This window comes from Pelodiscus sinensis, chromosome 25 (assembly GCF_052426305.1).
Source record: "Pelodiscus sinensis isolate ZL-2025 chromosome 25, ASM5242630v1, whole genome shotgun sequence".
NCBI classification, from domain to species: domain Eukaryota; kingdom Metazoa; phylum Chordata; order Testudines; family Trionychidae; genus Pelodiscus; species Pelodiscus sinensis.
The window spans coordinates 12,887,368-12,905,404 of NC_143076.1; the positions used below are offsets into that span (position 1 = coordinate 12,887,368).

Genomic DNA, 18,037 nt, shown 5'->3' on the forward strand with positions numbered 1-18,037 from the left:
CACATGTGCTGAAAGGGACCGATGCAACGGTGAGCAACACTGTTAACTAGTCAGTGCTGGCTACTCACCAGGCTGATTCGGCTGGTTTTAAAACTGCCAGTCATTTAACAACCAGGTGACTGAGGGGAGCAATTGGGGGAGATTGACCGTGTGACTCGGGTGCACTCACACCTGGCGAATGACTCGAATGAAATTTGCAGCCACTCTGTCACAAATTGGGATGTAAACAGACTGGCCTCCTGGGTGGAGCAGAGGCAGTCCGGTCTAGTGGCTGGAGTGGGAGTCAATGGCCAGGAATCAGAGGGGTAGCCGTGTTAGTCTGAATCTGCAAAAGCGACGAGGAGTCCTGTGGCACCTTATAGACTACTTCAGTTAGTCTATAAGGTGCCACAGGACTCCTCGTCGCAATGGCCAGGAAGAGTACTGAAGATCAGAGAAGGAGGGAGCAGGAGTCAGAGCCAAAGGTCAGAAGCGGAGGCAGGAACAAGGCAGCTGGACTGGGCAGAACAGGAGCAAGGCTGGAAAAGGGCAGGCACAGGAGAGGTTGCAGCTGTGGGCGTGTGTGTTGAGCAGCCAGAGACCAGTGGTTGCTGTTGGGCTTAAGAGCAGACTTACTGACTTCCTCGGCCAGTCAGGTGGCCTGTCCGTGCTGATAGGCTCGCCGGAGACTGGTCCAGCCGTGCTACCGCTCCTCACTCCAGGCACCCCAGTCGCTGACATTTGCTCACATAAACCAATTGGCAGACATCAGGATGGGATCATCTCCGGTTGTGACCAAACCCTGTAAGCTGGCCAGAGAAGAAAGGCTGGTGCGTGGTGGGACAGCGAGAGGCACGAAAGGTATCAGGTAGCCAGCTGCAGTGCAGGGGGCCTGGCTGAGAATCCTCCGTGGAGAGAAGTGCCTGACTCTGGCCTCTTGTCCCAACACCGAAGGCCCAGACCAGTGGAGTTAGGCATCCACATATTGTGGATATCTACTCGGCGCTGAATCGGTCTCAGCTGGAGCATTGTGTCCAGTTCGGGGCACCACGTGTCAAGAAAGAGGCGGAGAAATCGGAGAAGGACCAGAGAAGAGCAATAGGAGCTAAGAGCTATGAGGGAAGACTGAAGGAACTGGGCTTGTTTAGTTTGGAAAAGAAAGACTGAGAAGGGACATAAAAACTTTCAAGGACCTAACAGGAGGAGGGGAAAAAATTGTTCTCCTTAACCTGTGATGATATCACAAGAAGCAATGGGCTTAAATTGCCGCAAGGGAGGTTTAGGTTGGACATTAGGAAAAAGTTCCTACCTGTCAGGGTGGTTAAACACTGGAATAAATTGCCCAGGGAGGTTGTGGAACCCTCCAATATTGGAGATACTTAAGAGCGAGTTAGACAAACATCTATCAGGGATGATCTAGACGGTGCTTGGTCCTGCCGTGAAGGCCGGGGACTGGACTTGATGACCCCTCAAGGTTCCTTCCAGTTGTAGTGTTCTATGATTCTGTGAATCTGGACCCTGAGTCCCACAGCTTTCCTCTGCATTTCACTCCTGACTGTCCTGGCAGCTCCCACTCAGCATGCTGGCTTCAGGGAATCCTTTTCTTAGGGCACCTAACTTGCCCACCCCCCATGCATGCAGCGCCGGGGCATCTGACTCCAAGCTGTGATGTCCACTGCATAGCAGGGCATTTAAATCCTTGTGTGAATCTAGCCCTTTGCCTCCCTGCACGTGGGGATCTCCACCCTGCCTCGCCACACGGGGCGCTGTACAAGCTCTGCCTCCTGCAGTGCAGCTAAAGTCCTAGCAGCGAACATTTTGACCAGCTCTTTCATCACACTCCCATCCCAGCGCAGACTGCCCCCACCGCTTGTGACGCAGCAGAGGTCAGCCGCTGTTGCAGCAGGAATAAAGATCTTGGCGGGGGGGGGGGCTCCATATTTATCCCTCCTCGTTGGGCCCAGACAGACACAGGGGCATATTTGCAAACATTCACAGGGCTACAAACTGCATCAGAAAATCCAGCTCTCAGGGATCCTTCCTGCCCGGCCCAGGAGAGTCTGACGGCTGGAGTGAGCTGACAGCTGGGTTAATGATGCAGAATAGAATCCAGCTATGTCGTTCCCGTAATGAAAGATCATTTTAATCGTTCCACTATCAGGCTCAGCTGTCTGTTCAGTTCCCCCAGTATAGCAAACACAGGACCTGCTGTAAAGTCTTCTGCACCACTTCCCTTTAGTGGAATTGGGCAAGAAGGGCCCAAATTGAGTATTTTGCTGCATGATCTCTGAATCTGAGCCCCTCGTTTGCACCTAGGAACAGCTGCATTGGAAATGTAATGGGTGGCATTTACCACTGTCACATCAACGTCCGGGGGGAATTTTCCAAAGCACCTAAATGACTTAGGAGCCTAAGTTCCTGTGTCTTTCCACGAGACTCATGCTCCTAAGTCTCATAAGCACTGTTGAAAGTCCCACCCCTAACTCGCTGCTCTTGCACATTAGAATCCACAGGCTGCCCCCAGTTATTTAGCTGTGCACACTCTGGCTATGTCTACACTGCCATTTTTTCGGCAGAAGATATGCCAATCGTGCTCTCATTTGCATATCTTCTGCCGATCCTTTTTGCGGAAGAGGTTTTGCCACTAAAAAGCCCCATGTCGACGGGGCCATTTGTCAGAAAAAAAACCCCTTTTTCACAAGATCCCTTATTCCTCAAAATTGAGGTTTACAGGAGCTTGTGAAAAAGGAAGGATTTCCGACAAATGGCCCCGTCGACACAAGGCTTTTTCGCAGCAAAACCTCTTCCTCAAAAAGTATCAGCAGAAGATATGCAAATGAGAGCACGATTTGCATATCTTCTGCCAAAAAAATGGCAGTGTAGACATAGCCTCAGGGCCAGAAATCAGGCCCTAAATGAACCAGACTAACTCTTCTTATTGATTTGCAGGCCTGGTCCTGGAAGGAGAACGTGCTGGAGTCAGGGACCTCAGGGCGCTACACGGTGGAGACGGTCAGCACAGAGGAAGGCGTCATCTCAACGCTGACCATCAGCAACATTGTCCGAGCCGATTTCCAGACCATTTACAACTGCACCGCCTGGAACAGCTTCGGCTCAGACACTGAGATCATCCGGCTGAAAGAACAAGGTGGGAGCTACCGACAGGACTTAGAAGCCAGAAGGGGAAAATGAGCGGCTGGCTGCTCTAGAAGATGGGGGCGCTCTGAGAGGGGCTGTCAGGGGAGACAGGGATGTTTTAGGAAGCCCTGGGAAGGTTGGTGGGTTGGGAGGCGTCAGTAGCGTTTTGTGTGGCTCACTCTACGGGGGGGTCTGGGTCCGAGTCTGCGCCCTCATGGAGGTCAAGGGGCGCTGGCTCAGCATTGAGCCCTCCCCACTGAAACAGAAGTGGGAGGAGACCTTTGGGAGTCGCTTGACGTGTGCGCTGCCCGGACGTCCCCGCTCCCCTGCACACGGCAGTGCCCTTGCTGAGGGCTAGAGGGCGCCACGTGCTCCCGGGACCAGCCACGTAAACGCGGCCCCCACATCACAACTTGTTTGCGGTGGCAGAACCTGCTAACGAAACCTGGTCGGCAGCTCTGGCTGGGTCCGTGCGATGCAAGCGGGGAGCAGTGTAGGGCCTGCCATTGCGGCGCATTGCTCTGTGCCCACACGATGACGCAGGACACAGACCTGACCGGACCAGCCTGGGGTTCGAAGCTTCAAGCAGAGTGCCCCGTGACTGGCCTGCAAATGCAAATGTTGGGAGGGCTGGATGGATGGACCCTACTGCAGCCAGGGTGGGAGGGAAGGGCAGCTGCTAGAACGAATTCAGCAGCCTTCACAGTCGTTTGGGGGCTCCCACGCTGGGGGCTCTGCCCTTTTGGAGAACGTTTTGCTCCTGGAGGGACTGCAGTTCTAGTCTGTTATTCAATGCCCAGGCAGGCAGGTGGCTTGCTCATTCCGCTCTGATTTGTATGGGCAGGGCTGTCATCCGGATTAAATCAGAGCTAGGTGAACCCCTCAGAATTGGCCATGTGCTTCCTCCAATGCAAACAGGCCACGTTTTTTTCTGGCCATCTGCCTGTGAGAGCCTCTGCATGGCAATGAGGTGGAGTCCCCGTGGGCAGAATCAAGGAACTGGTTCCCAGTGGCAGCTCTGCGGGGTGACGGGTGAGGGTCGCGTGACAATGCATGGAGTGGAGCCGGACTGCCATGGCTGTGGGCAACCATGCAGGATGCTTTAGTTGGGTCCTGCCAGGGCACGGGTGACTCTGCTGGGGATGGAGAAGGGTCCTAGCAGGTGACATGGCAGTGGCATTAGAGCCCAGCCCCGGGGGTTGATTCTCTGTGGCTGAACCTGTAGGAAAGCAGAGGTGCATTCTAGTGGTTGTCCCGGCTGGACAACGGTGCCAAATCCATGAGGTCTCTCTACACTATACCAGAGTCATAGCCCATCTACCACACAGTGCCACCTGGTGGCTCCCAGGCCGTGGACCCTCAGGCTAGGGTAGCAGAGGGCACCTATCTGAAGGCAACTTCCATGCTCCAGTGCGTCCTAAGGCAGCCCAGAGCCTGGCTGCTCAGGGATACTGGCGGGCCCCCCTGGGCGTGGCCAGGCTGTAGACACTTGCTTTATTTTCAAACAGGTACGGAAATGAAGTCAGGAGCTGGTATGGAAGCAGGTATGGAATCATGAGCTGAAGGTGAATATGTGACTCGCCCCAGCTGTGTTCTCACGCCTGAGCATTCAGCAGCCTCCTTCTAGCATTAGCTGGCCTGAGCCAGCCAGACAGTCAGAGGGCAGGAAGGGCGCTTGCCACATCTTTTAGCAGCAGCATGCCCCAGTGGGCAAGGCACAGCCTAGGAGTCAGGAGCCCTGGGTTTTAGTTCCAGCTCTGCCTGTGACCTTGTGGTACCTCAGTTTCCCCATGTGTTAATGCTTAGACCCTTTGGGTATGGCTACACTAGGGTGGCTAGTTTAGCCATACCCTGTGAGGTGCGGTGGGATTTACAAAAGTAATGCTCCATGTAACTGCTAAGTATTATTATGGGGAAACACACAGAGGAGACCCGTGAATTTTGAGAAGGGCAAAGGATTTCCAGCCGCTACCTTTCCCCACCTTAGTGGGAGGGAGTTGGGCATTATGAGCAGTAGGTGGGACAGCAGGAGAGCTGAGCAGGGCAGAGAGTGCAGGCGCACACTGTCGCCCCACTCCCTGGGCCATAGCACGCTCCATGAAACCTGCATTCGGCTCCCTGCCGGGCTGGAGCCGATGAGCCAGCACCGCTCTCGCCGAGTCAGCAAATCGCAGCACTGGGCTCTTTGTCAGCTCTCTCCACAGTCACTGCTGGGCCACCCATTGCCATCCCGGGCCCCTGATCATCTCATTGGGCCTTTCCATTGTCAGTGACAGTATCTTCCCTCCCAGGAGAGCCAGCCCTTGGTGCTGTCTCTGCTAGGAGCCAGCATCTCCCATTCCCTGTGTGCCGCTCCATCCGCTGCTGGCCGCCTCGCTCATCTAACACCAAACCCCTTCATCAAGAGCCCTTCGCTTGCCTCTGGATCTCACCCCTTGCTCCCTTGATGCCAGCAAGGACAGTGTCCCCGGCTCCCGTCTCTCCGCTCGCCCACATGCCTTGTTTCTCTAGGAGGAACAAGTAATTGCAGCTGTGTGGTGTCTGCTCTTCACCATGAGTTTTCATCATCTGCATGAGCTAAGATGCCCCATTCAGGTTGCTCAAAGCAGGACCTGACCAAACCTCTCTTCTAATTCTCCCTGGATGTCCCTGGCTCATCCTTCAACCTCATGGTCCTAATCCGTCGGCTTTCCCGTGCATTGCTCAACCACAAGCTCGATCCATCTAAGCAAAGGTGCGGGCCTTTGCAGTGAAGGTGCACAGATGGACAAGGTGGATGCCGCAGAACATGGTGAGACATGTCTGCCGCATGAGCAGAATCCATTCAAAGGCCATTTGGTGCAATATGCAAAGACTGGCTTGAGAGAGACGTGTCTGTAATAACTCCTAAGCGTTTGCTCAAGGTGCAGCCTCAGTCAGTAACACTGCTGCACCAGAACTACCGGTCAGAGTCCTGGGTGGGGACAGCAACGTGCAGGCTGCATGCACGGCCGGTCTGATGAGCTGTAGACAGCCGGGCAATGGGTTATCTGTGCATTGGCCACTAGCAGGGAGCAGCGTGCTAGGGAAGTGGCAAAAGAGGCGGGGGAGACTTCAGCAGCCATATTCAAGGCCTCACTGGAAACCAGGGAGCAGGACTTGGGGACCTAGAGCAGGGCTTTGTGCCCGTTAAGCTGGCCTCAGCAGGTAAAAGTAACCATCCCCCATTCTGCTTAGGAGGGAGGGGAGAAGGTGCCACCAGTGGCTGTATTGGGAGCAGTCTGCAACCCTTGATTTAGAAGGAGCAGTGTCCAGCCAAGTGTTAAGATCTGCTGACATTGACATGGTCCGGCAGTGGGCATGTTAGCCGTGCCACAGGGAAATGAGGGTTAAGAAGGTCATTGGTCTTCCAGGATGCTTGACAGTACAGCCTAGAAGGCTAGGAGTCAGGGAGTAGAACTGACCTAACTAAGTCATGGCAGGGTTCTGCTGTCAGTGGGTGTAAGGCTGGGTATAATGTTCTCCAGAGTGGGACCCACTGAGTGTCCCTGGCAGGGAAGTTGTACACCAAATTCTGGTGCATGCTGGGATATAATACTTGAGAGTGTTCTCGCCTGGCAAAGAGTGTCATGTCCCTCTCTTGTGGCTGGTCCACGAGACGATGACAAGCTACTACTGCTACCGACAAAAGGGCTGTGTCTAGACTGGCCAGTTTTTCCGGAAAATCAGCCGCTTTTCCGGAAAAACTTGCCAGCTGTCTACACTGGCCGCTTGAATTTCCGCAAAAGCACTGACTTCCTACTGTCTGAAATCAGTGCTTCTTGCGGAAATACTATGCTGCTCCCGTTCGGGCAAAAGTATTTTTGCGCAAAACTTTTGCGCAAAAGGGCCAGTGTAGACAGCTCAGATTTGTTTTCCGCAAAAAAGCCCCGATCGCGAAAATGGCCATCGGGGCTTTTTTGCGGAAAAGCGCGTCTAGATTGGCCATGGACACTTTTCTACGAAAAGTGCTTTTGTGGAAAAGCGTCCGTGCCAATCTAGACGCTCTGTTCCTAAAATGCTTTTAACGGAAAACTTTTCCATTAAAAGCATTTCCGGAAAATCATGCCAGTCTAGATGTAGCCAAGGAGTTTTACTGCTTTTGCTCAAACAGTAGGGAACTGTGCATTGGTGCTGAAAGGCCCTGGGGCAACCTGTGTCCATGGTGCATGCAAGGGGATGGTTGCATTCAGCAAGTTCTCCATCAAGCATTGATCCCAGCTGGAAACATTTAGTAAAGTTGCTAGTCCTTGCCTGTAACACTACAAGTCTAGGGGGGGATCAAGCCCAATCCTCCATCTGTTCAGAACCCTTGGACACCTTTGTATGTTTCACTCTCCGCCCTGCAGAAGTAGAGGCAGAAAGGGGGGATGTCCAGGTGAAGCTGTCCTGTGATCTTAATGTCTTTTCACCTCGGACACAGTTCTGTGATAAAGAGCAGGCTGAGAAGGGCTGCAAACATCCATTCACACAGTGATTGTACAAATGCACCCAGGAATGGTTCCTGCAACCCCTTTGTAGTCCTTGCATGAGCTTGGAGAGAGGTTTTATAGGCACAAATATTTGCCAGAAGCGTCCCGGGCGCGCGTGTGAATATGCACCTGCAGGAGGCATCTTGCTGGGAACGTTCACACAGCCATCGGGGAAGCTCTTTGCAAGTTTGGCAGCCAGCCAGGCAGGGAGCAGAAGCCGTGCCATGTGAATGAAGTGACCAGTCTCGCAGCATGAATAGCAAATTACATATTCACGAAGCAACACTCAGCAGACACCTTGCGAGCAAGCCGGGGCGGAAATGCCTTGTCATAAACCATGCACTGACTCATTTCAGACAATGCCTGAAAAAATAAAGATTCAATCTGTTGCGGAAGAAACAGGCTAAATCCGCACAGTAAATTGCTGGCCCCGCTCTACTGAAGGAAAGAGAAAACAGGAATACGCCTTTGGTAGCCAGTGTAAGCTTTAAAACATTGAATGGGCCAAGGACCTGTCATGTAGCCGATTGCCAGTTGACCTTAAAGATGTAGAGGGGATCAGTGCCTGCGGGTTTCTTTCTCATTGGCCTTTCCATAACACTTGCTGCCATACTACCTTAGTACCCAAAGACTCGCATGGGCAATCTAGGGAAACCAGTGTCCATGGTGAGTAGTACATGTGTCTCCCCTAATCCCTTGGCTGCCCTGGGTGGCTTCTAGTATTATGCACCACCATGGCCCTACCAAGGCCCACCTAGCCTGGAAATTGGAGGGAACAAGCCAACTCCATACAGTCTGAAAACTGCCACAAATGTATATGGCAGCCAGTAAACAAAAGGCACGAAGGAGGCAGGGCAATCCTGCCTGGACATCCCCTTCTGCCCTCTTTATTTCTGCGGGGAGGGGAGTGAACATGCAAAGGTGTCCAAGGGTTCTGAACAGTGGAAGGCTTGCACATGATCCCCTTCTAGATGAGTAGTAACTGCGAGTAAATTTCCCTGCTAAATTTGCAATAAGGTCTTGGCTTGGCCTCTGACCTTTTGAATGTGACCTTTGACCCGGGTCAGTCGGGGGCAAACCCCTCGCTCTCACCCTAAGGCATCTCCCTTGGCTTTCCAGAATGGTCTGTTGTTCGATCCCATGCCTGCCGTCTTTACATCAAACCAGGACGTTTTCCTAAAAGATCAGCTCTAGTTCAAACTGGGATTACTTCAGAGAAGTCCTCTGGCCTCTGTTCTGAAGAGGGAGACTAGGTGATCGCAGTGGTCAGTTCCGGTGCTCTAATCTCTGGATCTGAGTCCAGCCATGTTAACAATCTCCATTTGCGCAGAAGAGTTAAATGGTGGGGGCATTTTTTCTCTAGGCTGCCCGGAGAATTGTTCATTTAGAAGGCAGACCCGCAAGAGCGGAACCAATTTGCATGTAGCAAGTAACTTATTTTTTCACTGACTAATCCCCCCGCTGCCTGCAAAGGGAGGTTTGTGAGGATTAGGTTCCGCTCGGTGCCGGCGCCAGAAATTCAAGATGCTCTAGGCAAAGATCGTTTTGCCCAACTCTGAGCCCGCTCAAATGCTGAAGTCCAGCCACCGGGGTCATGCTGTGGGACAGTGTTTCTCAACCTTTTTTTCTAAAGTACCCCTTTTTAAAAAAAATATAAGTACCACCGATACCTACACTTTTCAGACACAATTTTTTTTTTACCATGGCAACCCATTTGTTGAAACAACTTCATCGTAGCCGGGCGGGTGATGAAATTTTTGGGTGTAAAAAGTACAAAAATAATAAAGCGCTGTAAAACTTAGAACAAAAATTCAGTTTTCTCCAAATGTCAGCTGTGTTGACGTTCCCCCCAGACTTCTCTCGAGTACCCCTAAGGGGATTCGTACCACTGGTTGAGAAACACTGCTCTGGGGTATCGAGCCACTTGGACAATCCTGAGGGTTGGTGTAGCTTCTCAGACAGGGTCACCTTAACCATGGGTTAAGGCCTATTATGGGTCACCTTAACCCATTACTCTTTAGCTCATGCAAGTTTCTTGTGTCACCAAGCTAAGCTTGGGCAGGTTTGACCAGTCCTCACACAGAGCATGGCCTCCCCTTAGCTACAGCTGGGCTTGCCTCTGGGGGCAAGGACAGGGCTAGTTTTAGATGAGAGAAGGTGTTTTGTGAATCCAGGCCACGTTCTCCAAACCCAGCCACCGCCCACAGTGTCACAAGCCCTCAGCCCCAACGCAGCGGCTGATTCACACAGGCACCGCTCAAAAATGTCCAGTGGGTGACAATCACCACGTTGCTGTGACACTGGCAGGCAGAGGCGTCTGGGGAAAGCCCCCAGAAGGCCACGCACCAGAGAAGCCGCGAGAAGGAAGCGTCCCCAGTGGCGCGGTGGCATTTCATATATTCATTCTCTCGCCGTGATTCCAGCTCAAATCTGCCCTGTCGAAGGGCCTTGTTTCTCTACCTGCGCCTCACGCCAGACGCAAGGCAAACCGGCCCCACAGCTGGAGTGGGGCTGAGCATTCAGCGGGTGATGCGCAAGGCAGACGAGCCCCTAGCTCGCTGCCCCATGGCTGACTCATCTCCTGGGCAGTTAACACATGTAACCGTCCCTGTGCTGTACGGACAGCTGGGGCACATGCTGGGAGCAGCTGCACGGAGTCGGAAGAGTCAGTCTTAAAGTCAGCTGGCTCCCAAGTTCCGCCTGGGCCAGCCAATGGGGAGGAAGGATGGCCCAAGGATTGAGCAGGGACGAAAAGACCTGGCTTCAAGACCCTGGTTGGCCACAGACTCCTTGGGCAAGTTCCTTAGTTTCTCAGAGCATCAGTCTGTCCAATGGGGGGCAACAGCAGCTCAGCTACCCCAGAGGCAGGGGCTCCTGGGAGCCAGGCCTCCGGCATTCGCAGCTCCCTGTGCACATGGCTCCGCTTTGCCCTCTGTCACCAAGACGTGGTGCCCAGGGCTGCCTGCAATCACTGAGACCCTAAGGACTCCATCTGCGGGTCTGAATGCCTGTCTCAAACTATCAGCCTTGGCAGGTGCTGGTTGGCTCTGGGGGCCATTTGCCAGCCCTGGATCCAGCTCGCGCCTTGGTTTGAGGGGCGCAGGGAAGGGAGAGCAGGGACCATCGTTTTGTTGGGCCCTTTCTCAAAGGAGCAGAAAGAAAGGGCCACACGTCTGCTACCGGCCTGTTCGTTCGTTCCTGCACTAATTCCCAAGCTACCTTCCTGGTCCTCGTGCCCTCTGCTGCCTTCTGCCAGGCTGCCTGACAAGAGCAAGCAGCCAGTGTCCAACGCGGGACTAGCCCAGTTCAGTTAGCAGCACACACGGCATCTTTCGCTGAGAAGGCAGCGTGATCCCTGATGGTGAGGTCTCCAGAACAGGACAGGGAGCCCCAGTGGCGTTCATTTAGGCAGGAGCATACGGTGCGGTATGACACAAGTCCCCATCACTGTGTGATCTCCCCCCTCCTTAGACAAGACTTCACCCCGTCCTTCCTCTGCCTTTAGTCGGGTGTGGCTCAGGCCTGGAGTCGACTAGAAATAATGATGTGCCAGAATTGCGATATTGACACAGGTTGCTCAGTGGACGTGCGTGGGTGATGATCTAGGAGGTGATTTGATGGCATCATAAGAGTGTCGGGGCCAATGTAGGAACTTCTCCCCCCCACTCCCCACATGATTTTTTTTTCAGTTGCAAACTGTGGGCGGGTGCTACTTCCAAAAATCAGATCTGCAGGCTGCACATCCCAGCGGGGAGCTAAAGAACAAATTCATCCTGGGCATGAGTGGCCCACGGAACAGCCTCTCTGCTGTCCCAGTCCGGAGTCCAGCCGAGGCACCTTCAGCGTGGGCAGCCATGCCCCACTCTTCCAGTCTTGGCCTCCCAATGCAGCTCAAGGCTGACTTGCAGCCCGGCTACTCCAGGCCCTCTCAGGGTCTCTCCCTTCCCCTCCCTCTGCACGGTGTCCATGCACTTTGATGGGAGCTCTAGCACATGCCTCCAGGTGCCAGGCTTGAGAAGCAGGGGGGAAGGCAGGAATGTAAAATTGGTGGCGGCTGTGAATGATGGGTGCGGGTTAGCTCATTCTTGGGGACTTTCCCGCCACCGTCTCCAGGCACCGCCTGACAGCTGAGCTGTTACCTTTGCATGGCCCAGTGTTACGTTTCCAGTTCTCTCCTGCATTTCACCCCGCCTGGCCCTGGGACCTTTTTCGTGGCCATTTCCAGTTCCAATTCCCTTTCTTCAGCATATGAATACTCTGCCCTTCTCCAGCATTTTTCAGCTTACGCTCTTTAGAGACAGTTCATTCATTAAAGCCACGTGACACTTTTTAGAGGTGAATAAGTATTGGCACTCCGTCTGTAGACAGGGAAACTGAGTCACGGAGTGGTCTTGTGCGAGGGTGCACGAGGAGTCAGTGGCAGAGCTGGGGCTAGGACTCCCAGGAGCTTGCTTTAATTACTACGTGCTCTTCCTTGAGGCTTGAGTTTTTCCTGCCTCCATGTCTTTGACCTGTACATTTTAGAGGAACATTTGATATCTAACCCCTTGCACACATGTCTCCTCTGACATCCTGTGTCCTCCTGCGGACAGTCAAGTTACAATCAAGCTCATTTGTGTGCACCATGCGTCACCCACCCTGTTAAAGAGCAGCCTGGTTATTGAGGGGGGATGGGCAGGAGGGCTAGGAAGCCAGGGCATGGAGCCGACGCGCCCCAGGAGGGGGGTCCTGGCAGCCAGGAGGGTTAGGCAGCAGGGCAGGGGAAGGTGGTGCCGGGTCACTTCTCCACTTCATTTGCTTCCCTGTTCCTCTTTCAGAGTCAGTGCCGATGGCAGTGATCATAGGCGTCGCCGTGGGGGCCGGCGTGGCGTTCCTGGTGCTCATGGCCACCATCGTAGCGTTCTGCTGCGCACGCTCGCAGAGAAGTAAGTGCCTGCCCTTCCTGTCATTTCACACACAGCCACGGGGGCGGGACCGAGTCTGGGAAACCACGGTCCCCTGTGCACACGCCGCACAAGGAGAGCCCGGGGGCTAGTAGCAGGACAAAAGGGGAGTGCAGCTCCATGGCCAAGCCAGGTGTGTCTGTAGGCCGATGGGGACATCAGAGACCAGCCAAGCCAAATAAGCTGTCCGTGGTAACAAACCCTTCAGGCCCCTCAGCTCCAGGCTGAGACGGTAGCAGCAACAAGCAGCCTGTCCCATGGCCAGCCGTCTGCGCTGACAAGCTGTGCTAACCCTTCTCTTGAGGAGGTGTCATGCAGAGGTGGTGGCCTTACCCACAATGCATCAGCAACCTAATGGCTGGCCAGTCCGGTCATAGAGTAACACCGATAGTGGCTTCATCCAGCAAAGGCTCGGCCAGCTGCTGGCCTGGTGCAGTTTGGGGGCCTGAGGCCAGTCTATGCTGCAGGGAACGCAGCCTGCAATACCCCTGGGGCTGTACCGGTCTTCCCAGCACGAGGGATGAACGCACAGGCAGAGCGAGAGGCGATGCTGTGTAGGTGGCAAACAGGAAAGTTCACCAAGGAATTCCACATTGAACTTAGCAGCCTGGCGCCAAGGCAACCGGCCTGCCACGTGGCTACAGCATGTTGAAGACCACGGCACCTTCCAGGACACGGTTTGAACCCACTTTAAAAACCGAATGGGCCAACTTCTGATCTCCCTTGTGTTGATTTTAATCATGAAGTCACTCTGGCAATTGTGTGTTAAGTGACACAACCCCTCGGCTGTAGTGACAGGGAAACTGAGGTATCGCTCAGAGAATCAGTGGCGGAGCTCGGAATGGAATCCGAGAGCCCCGGCACCCACCGCCCTATCCTAGCCCGTGTGGTAAAGTTATATCCATGGGCGGTTGTTGAATATAGGACTGGGGGAAGCAAGCCCCCAGCTCACCAGCAGCCCTGCCCCCAGCTCACCAGCAGCCCCGCCCCCAGCTCTTCCCATTTTGCTAAGGCCCCGCCCCCTCCCTGTCCCCATAGGGAGCTGGGGCAGTGCACCACGCGTGCACCCCCCCCCCCAGCCACAAGGAGGGGAGCATGCGGCAGGTGCACACTTGCCCCAGTCTCCCCCGTACCAGGGTACTGGGAAAAGGAGGAGGGCACCCTGTGAAGCCTCAGCCCCAGAGCACCAGGAGGGCAGGCACTGGGGATAGCAACACTCCGCCCCCAGAACACCTAAAGCAGGCGTTCTGGAGGCGGAGTGTGGGCGGGGCCATGCCTGGTGCCTTGAGAAGGCAAACCCCTCCCCCACCTAGGCTACCGGACACCCATGGTTATGTCACATGGGCAGGATAAAAAATTGGTCATTTCAGCCTCTGAACGAGGAGCAGGTTCAATGTGTGTTCCAAACTCTGTAGAAAGTATGCAAGCTCATAATAAGAAATTCCGGTCTCTAGCGTGTATGAAGGGCCTAGGGTGTTTTATGCTTGTCTGCAGTGGGAATATAAATTAAAACAACATGAAAGACAGGTAAAGGAATGAAGGGGTAAACAGCTCGGGATCTTGTTGCCTCATTAAAAAAGCACAGCGAAATTAAAGCGCGATTGCTGGGGAAATGAAAAAGGATCATCCGGGAAAGGAGCTTGATTGTTTTGAGCATCTAAGACACCGTTAGAGAACAAGCAATCCTTGACAGTGCTTCCAAATGTAGGGGCTCTGCAACAGAAACAGCCCAGCCAAAGCTGTTCATAAGCTCTTTGTTTAGATGCCAGTGAAGCACAGTTGGTTTTCCTTTTTGATTGTTTGCGAAGGAATCAAAGCGCTCCAGCTCCTCCTGGATTTGGTAACATCGAGCAGAAACATGTGCAGCGTTAAGAGCCATAATGGTGTCTGAGTGTGAACTCTCCGAAGCCCCATCAGCCGCTCTTGCAGATATTAGCAAATGACATCTTGGGCGGTCAGTCATCCTGCATTTTGGTAAGGCTTTCTGGTGGGCCGGCTGACCAGAGACAAGCCAGATCGGTGTCACGCGTATCATTCGGCAACGCGATATGTTTCAAACAGCCTGAAAGAAAATGGGCCAAATCGTTGTTAGCACGTCAATTGTCAGACATAATCAGCCATGCTTGGCCCATCGCTTTTCCATAGACACACACACACAGTTTCTTTCAGAGGCATGTGGCTCATTATATGCTGCTTATTGCTGTCACCGGCTGGTGACGGTTCTTTCCGGGCCATGCACTCTAACATGAATGCGATGATGATAGATCAGACATACAAGGGGGTGCCAAGGCTTGGAGCAGGAAGCAAAGCCAGAGTTTGAAAGCACCACTTATTCAGAGGCTACAACAGTTAGAATAGCAGCTGGCCTGGCATTGCCTGCTCTCCCTGGATAGCATGCCGGAGTCGCCTGCTGTCGGGCTTTCTGGGCTTTGGTAGGTCAGCTTGGCTCACAGAGATTCCTTATAACCTTCAGCAAGGGAACAGCTTCACTTTGGCCCACAGCCGCAAAGGTGTGAAGGCACCTTCCGCCTATGGCTTTCAGTAGCCCCTCTGGAGATCTGGACCTTCGTTTCTTTGTGCCTCTACACCCTGGCTGTACACTAGGGCTACGTCTAGACTGGCATGATTTTCCGCAAATGCTTTTAACGGAAAAGTTTTCCGTTAAAAGCATTTGTGGAAAAGAGCATCTGGATTGGCACAGACGCTTTTCCGCAAAAGCACTTTTTGCGGAAAAGCGTCCATGCCAATCTAGACGCGCTTTTGTGCAAAAAAGCCCCGATGGCCATTTTCGTGATCGGGGCTTTTTTGCGCAAAACAAATCTGAGCTGTCTACACTGGCCCTTTTGTGCAAAAGCTTTGCGCAAAAGGGACTTTTGCCTGAACAGGAGCAGCATAGTATTTCCGCAAGAAGCACTGATTTCAGACAGTAGGAAGTCAGTGTCCTTGTGGAAATTCAAGCGGCCAGCGTAGACAGCTGGCAAGTTTTTCCACAAAAGCAGCTGCTTTTGTGGAAAAACTTGCCAGTCTAGACACAGCCTAGGGATAATAGCACAGAAGATAAGAACATTAAAGAGGGCTCACATAGCATGGTGATCTGGTAGCCAGGTAAGTACGTGATGTACCTGTCTCGGCCCAGGAGCCCCGCTTTTCCAGCTCACTATTGCTAATGCAGCCTGCAAGGCTGTTCATAGAATCATAGAACTCTAGGGCTGGAAGAGACCTCAGGAGTCATCAGGTCCAGCCCCCTGCCCAAAGCAGAACCAATCCCAACTAAATCAACCCAGCCAGGGCTTTGTCAAGCCGAGACTTAAACACCTCTAGGGATGGAGATTCCACCCCCTCCCTAGGGAACCCATTCCCGTGCTTCCCCACCCTCCTAGTACATTCAGGAACTGGGATCACAGCTGCTGTAGGCTCACTTTGATCTAGCTAGCTTGAGTAATAGCCCCCACCCCACAGAACCCAGGGTGTTTACTTGAGCAGCTGCTGCCTACGGTGCCAGGGGATCAGTGCCGCTATAGGAGGCTAAGTACATCTACCCCTGCTGTGCTCACACCTTCCGATCCCAGGGTAGAAAGGCTCCCAGAGGGGAATGTCTGAAAGCCTCCACCAGGGGGCAACAGTTTGGTGGATCGAGTAAAACAAGTTATGGGTCTCAGACCTATTCTCAATAGCCGTGGGGCACCCCCCAAAGTTGTTGTCATGGACGGCACAGCTGGGCTGTACAGGGCAACTTGCTCTGACTGCCACACCCAGAGGGGTAGAGAAAACCAGGGCAGGGGGGCTGCATTGCTGCTGCGCTTGAACGATTTAAACTTGAGTGCCTCAAGTTGGCACCTCAGTAAATGGACTGGTTCTGAGCATACAAACCTTCCGTGGGCTTCAGATCTTGGCCCCAGGAGAGGCATGACAAAAATTAGCCCTGGATCAGTGCTTCTGACCTCAGCAGCCTGCCTACCTTAAAACAGCCCCATACGCCTGCTTTGGGCACACGTGGCGGGATCACCCTCATACACCACTAGTCCCGCATCTCCCCAGAATCGTCATCACTTGCCCTCCTCTGGGATCACTCCAAGAAATAATAAAGTTGGCTTGCACCTTTAAGAGACCATACCCAGAAGCTTGTCTGGACTTCTCAGTTCCTCCATTTTATACACATCCCTGGGTGGGTTTAGATCAAAGTTTATTCACAACAGGACATGGGTTAAGTGAAGCCAAGTACAAGACATAAAGGCAGAGATGGTTACAGGTGCACAGAAGTGAAAACACGTCTCACCCAGGAAGCCACCGTCTTTGTTTAAGATGCTGTTGCTCCCCAATTAGCTCTCTCTCAGACCTTCCACTGAATATGAAGGGCTGGTTTCCCTCCTCGTCTTAAGATGAAGATGGCGTCTCTCGCTGTCCCTCATATTTATTCTCAAAGTCGAGAGGCCTCCCAGGAGCTCAGACTCCTGCATCTCTCTGGGGAGCCATGTTAATTTTCTCTCACTTGACAGAGCAAGTGCTGAGGCCGGTTGTTATAGGGTTGGTGCGTAGGCTCTGATTCCTGCCATCAAAAGCGTTGCCCACATGAAACCAAGACAAGTGGGCAGTTGTGATTAAAGCACGGCACTCGGGAGCGCTGGATTCTGCTCTTGGCTATGCCACTCTCTGGCTGACTTGGGGCAGGTCACATCGCCGCACCATGCCTCAGTTTCCCTATCTGTAAAATGTAGGTGGCAAAACTTCTCCAGCTCATGGGAGGTGTTGGGGATACAGCCAATGATGTCAGAGGAATTCAGATAATACAATGACTGTGGGCCATGTGTCAACAGATACTTGGCTCAACTCCAAGCACCCAACTCTGGGCCTCCCATACTCTTAAGTGGGACTCTTGTCGGTTTTAGGATTGGTGCATGCCAGCAAGTAGTGATGGAACAGCTCTGTTAGATCACAGAGCCTGCTCCCCTACAAAGCTAGGAAAGAGTCCCCTGGTGGAGGCCGCAACAGACAAGTAATTGACCTTAGCCAGAAAGCGAGATTCCCTTTTGATAGCTTCCGTTTTAATGGGACAAAGCTAAAAGATGTTCAGATCATGGTCCAGAATCAATAAATAAATGAGGAAAACAGATCAAACGCCCCAGCTCAGTGCGAGGCACTTGTTCCTGCACAGCCATCTGTCACGCAGCCTGCCTTCCGTCTGGGAACCTGCTCCGATAGTTCTGTTCCCGGCTCAGAACGAAGGGAGCTCGCCAGTTTGTTTAAACAGCTTTGTGGGGTTAAGGCCTGCGTGGGCAGCAGATGCTGTGCAGGGATGGGGCTGTGCAGCCACTCAGTTGGGTTGGCTCTTGATAAACAATGTGTGTGGGAGGCAGTTGTGCTAAAGAAATGTGCGGCTCAGAATGCCAGAGAAAAGTCTGCAAGCAACCCTTGTGCGTCCTGGCTATGCTTGGGTAGCAGAGACGGTTGGCTAGGTTGGCGCTCCTCATTGACAAAAACAGCACCAGG

The 18,037-nt window shown here is 53.2% G+C and overlaps 1 protein-coding gene across 4 annotated transcripts in view; it reads left to right on the forward strand.

Annotated features, from left to right (window-relative positions):
• The window catches only part of KIRREL3 (kirre like nephrin family adhesion molecule 3), a 782,703-nt gene that overhangs the window by 724,871 nt on the left and 39,795 nt on the right, over window positions 1–18,037 (forward strand). For 3 of the 4 annotated variants that reach the window (XM_075909300.2, XM_075909298.2, XM_075909301.2), the window contains 3 exons: window positions 2,929–3,127; window positions 4,626–4,661; window positions 12,425–12,532. In XM_075909300.2, the coding sequence (XP_075765415.1) occupies window positions 2,929–3,127; window positions 4,626–4,661; window positions 12,425–12,532 (343 nt within the window). The remainder of the gene's footprint in view (window positions 1–2,928; window positions 3,128–4,625; window positions 4,662–12,424; window positions 12,533–18,037) is intronic. The other variant, XM_075909299.2, reaches the window with a different exon arrangement.